The sequence below is a fragment of the Apis dorsata genome, unplaced genomic scaffold, assembly GCF_000469605.1.
Source record: "Apis dorsata unplaced genomic scaffold, Apis dorsata 1.3 scaffold_452, whole genome shotgun sequence".
Lineage (NCBI taxonomy): Eukaryota > Metazoa > Arthropoda > Insecta > Hymenoptera > Apidae > Apis > Apis dorsata.
In genome coordinates, this window is record NW_006263697.1 from 140,690 (window position 1) to 145,957 (window position 5,268).

Below are 5,268 nucleotides of genomic sequence, written 5' to 3' on the forward strand. Positions count from 1 at the left end.
ACAAATAATAAGTAAAGGATAGAGATAGGTATAAAGGTACTTGTGGCGCCATCTACTGAGTATTAAAGATATTATTTTATAAACAAGATAAAGTAGAGTTAGAATTTCATATCAGCGCCATCTCTTGAATATTTTAGAAAACTATTTCTGTTTTTAGAAATCTATTTCTTTCAGAGATGGCGCTAATATTAAATTCTTCTACCTTATTCTCATTTCAATAATATTTCTAATACTCAAGAGATGGCGCCAAGTACGTTTATACCTATCTCTATCCTTTACTTATTATTTGCTATCCTTTCTTTTTATGTTTCATTTGCGGCACTCTAAAGATGGCGTTGATTGCAGTATTTTTATTCTATCTCTATCCTTTACTTATTATTTGCTATCCTTTTTTTTGTGTTTCATTTGCGGCTCTGAAGATGGCGCTGATTGCAGTATTTTTACTCTATCTCTATCCTTGTCTCACTATTTACTTTCCTTTATTTAAAAGTTTCGATTTCTTTATCGATGCTAATAGCTAGTTTTTAAAGAAATCGAAATTTTTTTAGAAATTAAAAAATATTCATAACTGTATATTTTGTTTCTATTGTACAGGATGCTTATTTCTAAAATACTCAGGTATTTATTCATTTGTTAATAAGGTAAATAGTTTATTAATAAGGAGCATTTTAATTTTTTTCATAAATGTAACCAAAAATATTATACGTATAATACGTAATACAATTTATAATTTATTTTAATGCAATAACCTAACCTTTGCAAAATTATTTATATGTATTGATAATCAAATCAAATATATAATAATAATATTTCTAACAGCCAATGATATACAAAATAGAAAAATTATAAATATCCATAAACTATTTCAATCAATCACAATTTTTTTTGTGTTCAAATAATTATTTACATACACATAATGTGTTATAAAATTGAGATATCCAGTGATCTATAATTAACTATAGATATATCATTAATTACAGATATTCCTTGATTTGAAGTTTAGGGCAGTTGATCAATAATTTTATGAAACATTATGAACATATTTCTAAATTATAAATTTGATAAAATTTTTATATTTATAAAATTCTTTTTAATATTTATTAAGATATGTTAATTTATACAATATAGTATATTCAGACTTATTTATTCATTAAAAAGTTACTTTCAATTGTATATTTAATTGTATATTAAGGAATATTCATAATTTGTGTATTATGAATAGATATGGATACTTAAATATTTATTATTGTGCTAATGAAAATTAATATGACATGTATGTAAGAAAACTTTGTTACTTAATAAAAAAAAACATGAAAAATTCTATGATCATTTTTATGATTGAAAGATCAATATGTAAATATTAAAGTTATGAAAAACTATGTATGAATATATCATTTAAAAAATTCCTTTATACAAACAACACAATAGATTTTGTATTTCATATAATCCTTGGTATTAAGCAATATCAAGATATTTATTGAAAATGTCAAAGTAAATATAAAATGGGACATATATTTACAATTTCTTAGGGATTTTATTTTTTTGATTTATATCAGAATATATGTTGAACTATTGTTGAAAACTTTCTTTTTCAAATGTTAGATCACTAATTCATTATTCTTGAAGTATCTATGCTGGAAGACTAGATTAGATCTACAAAATTTAACAATAAATTCTATCAAATTTATTTATTTCATTTAAATAAAATCAAGTTGTGATTAGCCTACACTTCAATGATTAATGTCTCATTATGATGTAATTCATTAATCATTAATACCGATTTTTTAATGAGTTTATATAAATCATTATTAATTAAATTTCATTGTTGAATATATAAATTATTTATCAATTCATTCTTTTTTATAATAATTATCATCATTAATTTTAAGACATCAAATTTTAAGTTATTTTAAAAAGCTCACTATTATCGTCTATTTAACTATTGTTTTCAATATTCATTTTTTTTCAGCTGCTCAAAATGAGCAATCTAGCACCAATGTAATTATTAATTTCCTTTATAAGATTCGAAAGATTTTTATGTATTTAATATACAAGTCAAATCCAGCTCGAAAGTATAGGCAGTCGTGGTTCCCTTCGTAACAAATTTTGTCTTTAAAAGTCACGAAGCGTTTTCTGAACCTACAGGTTACAGATAAAGAATCACTTCATCATGCGATTCCCGAGAGTAAAACGAATCTCAATGAGAAACGAACAGCTTATCAGATACCATGATCAAATTCGTGATATCCCTCGGCACCGGTGAAGACGACGTCCACCCAAACTCTCATAGCCTCAGGACTTGGCGCCATTAAATGATATAGTCTAGTTGACGTTTTGATGATGAAAGTCAGTGATGGCTGCGGTGAGCGTACGGTGTTCATATGATCCACATAAACTTCTTCAATCGACTAAACATAAAAAAATATCTTGTGTTGTATTTATTTGTATAAAATTTTAAACTTAATATTTGAATTTTAATTTAACATAAAATTGTTGTATTGCAGCAATGTATATATATATATATATAAAGAATATTTTGTGCAAAATTAATTTGAAGGTTATGTTTAATGTATAATTTTTATGGCACATATTATAAAAAATAAAAGAGGTATGTAAAAAATTACAAAGGAATTAAATTAAGAAAATAGTAAAAATATTTAAAAATAAATTTCTTAGGATTCCAAAATTTTATCCGATTTTATTTAAAAATATGTTTAATGTACTCTTGATCGTAATATGATCGATATTTTAATTTATTTAAATTTCTAATATAATATAATTTATAATTTTATTAATTATTTCTATCTTATTTTTAAATTTATTTTTAAATGATTTTAATTCTTATTTTTCCTTCGTCACTAATTACATGTATTTTTACGAGTACAAGCTTCATTTAACTCATTTAACTTCTTAATCTAAATGATCGTAAGTAGCATTAATTGTAAGATATTAGATATCACAAAAATTTCTGTTTTTTTCTTGGAGTTCTTTCAAAAGAGTTTGATATTATATTTATTCGCTATTTCATGTTCATTGTTTTTTCTATTCAAACAAATTTTTTATCTATAAAAACATGATATTTCAATATTTTATGTATCGTACCTGAAAGTAGATCACTCCGCGTGCCTTTCTTGACGTGCTATCGCTGTAATAGGACAGTGTCTTTCTTTTTCGATCAAAGACAAACCATCGTTTGTTCCAATGATGAAATTTTTTGCTCATTTTCGACAGGTAACCACTGCAACTGGTCGTATCAACCGTAACATCGTGTATCAGGGGTAACTGGTGCCCGGCAGTCTCGATATGATGTCTCAGGTCCAGGGACTCCGACTTGATGGGAAGGTATCTTGTGAGCGGCCTCTGCATCCATAAATCATTGAATTTATAAACCGTGAAACGAACTGTCAAGTTAAACTTATAATATATTGTTACACATCCAAACGTGCGAAAATAGAACTTAAAATCATGAATATTCTGATACAATATCGTTCAAAAGTATTTAAATGCGTTAACTTATTTTTTTATCAAATATAATTACGTCAAATTAATTACTTTAGGTGAAAGAACTGTTTTTTATTTTCCATGATTGACAAATATAATGAAATGGATTTTAATTTATCATGAATTTATTATTTATTTTCTGATTATAATTTTGAAGGTATAAATCAGATAGAAAAATTCAAAATTAAAAAAAAAAAGTAAGAAAGCCTATTTTAGGAAGATATTGTCATTTTTGACAAAAAATAGATTTTTAATAATTCAATATGTATTTTTAATTCTTTGGTAAAAATATATATATTTTATAATGACAAAATGTAAAAAATTGTGAAACAAATTTTCTGTCATTATCTAAACAGTTTGTATAATTAGTTCTAGTTGACAAGATTTAAAAAATTGCCAATCTGTTTCAATGACAGATATATATTATAAAATAGCAGTGTTTGATATTTTTTACAGATATTAACTTTCGTTTTTACGTAGATCTATAAAAGTTAACAATTATTTATCTGATTTCATGAAATAGATATTTAATATTATTTAACATTTTAAATTTTAAATTTATTAAATTAGATTGATGAAATATATAAATTTAAAATAAATATAGATTAAAATATATTTTTATAATAGGAATACTATTTGAATAAATTAATTTTATAATGATTTCATAGGAATATAATGATATCTTACATAATGCAAATTTACATATGTTGTAAAATTACTTCTGTAATGATTTCTATCTCTTAGTTTATCTTGACAAGCATCATTAATTGGAAAAGTTATTGACACACTTTAAATGTCCCTCAACATGTCATTTATGATCAATGACATAGTCTATTCTGAAGCTTTTTATTCATCAACATCATTATTGTTTGACATATTTGCAATGCATGGATAATTTATCATAAATATCTTAGATATTGCTTTTTAAATGCTCTTTAAATGATAAAGAACTAGAAATAAAATATTTGTACAATTTCAAAATAAAAAAAATTTCTTTGAATTATTGTGAAGATTTAATTTAAATTTTTCAGTGTAGTTTTTAAAAAATTAGATTTAAAATTGAATGTAAATTAAAAAAGAAAGTAAAGAAATTTATTCACCTGCAGTTTTGCCTTTTCACGATGTTTGACTGGTTGCAGCAGTGGTCCAAGAGTATCTAGTTCACTAGAAGTTTGAGAAAGAGGGCGACTTCCGTTTCCGTCGATGATTCCCCCACTGTTATTGCTAAGTCTCTCGCCTTCCATTGATGTCCTTCGATCGTCTCTCATCTGTAACGCAAATAATGATTATATATTGAATTAAAAATTAATTTTCATATTTATATATTCGCATATTACTATAATTCAATCTATTATTCTTAGAATAAAAAATATCTTTAATGAAACACTCAACATGATTTAATCAATCATCTTAAAATCACTACTTGATCTAATATGATATAATCTATATATTTCTACATGTTTATTCTTCTAATTCTCGACATAATTTTTATTTGAATTATTTTTAAAGAAATATGATATCAATATAATATCATTTAAGAAACCTATCAAACAAAATCAATTCAACTCACTCTATAAATTATAAATACTATATCACTTATTGACTTGAATAAGTTCAACACATTGATTGTTGCTCAAAGAATCAAATAAAATATTTTCAGTATTTAAACAATCATTTCATTCACAAGCAAACATATCGAAACTTCTTCTAAACAGGAAAGAAAAGAGAAACAAAAAAAAAAAAAAAAAAAAGAAGAATCGAATTCTT

General features: G+C 24.1%; 1 protein-coding gene and 1 long non-coding RNA gene across 5 annotated transcripts in view; one reads left to right on the forward strand and one right to left on the reverse strand.

The window, feature by feature from the left end:
• Window positions 1-1,429: 1,429 nt before the first annotated feature.
• Window positions 1,430-5,268, reverse strand: part of LOC102671182 (pleckstrin homology-like domain family B member 1) — a 71,548-nt gene continuing 67,709 nt past the window's right edge. For all 4 annotated transcript variants that reach the window (XM_031512503.1, XM_031512504.1, XM_031512502.1 and 1 more), the window contains 3 exons: window positions 4,602-4,769; window positions 3,103-3,360; window positions 1,430-2,408 (listed from right to left, as the gene is read on the reverse strand). In XM_031512503.1, the coding sequence (XP_031368363.1) occupies window positions 2,220-2,408; window positions 3,103-3,360; window positions 4,602-4,769 (615 nt within the window). In that variant the 3' untranslated portion in view covers window positions 1,430-2,219. The remainder of the gene's footprint in view (window positions 2,409-3,102; window positions 3,361-4,601; window positions 4,770-5,268) is intronic.
• On the forward strand, window positions 2,326-3,557 carry LOC116186134. The gene is made up of 2 exons (XR_004151081.1): window positions 2,326-2,608; window positions 3,232-3,557. It is a non-coding gene; the product is annotated as an uncharacterized LOC116186134 (long non-coding RNA).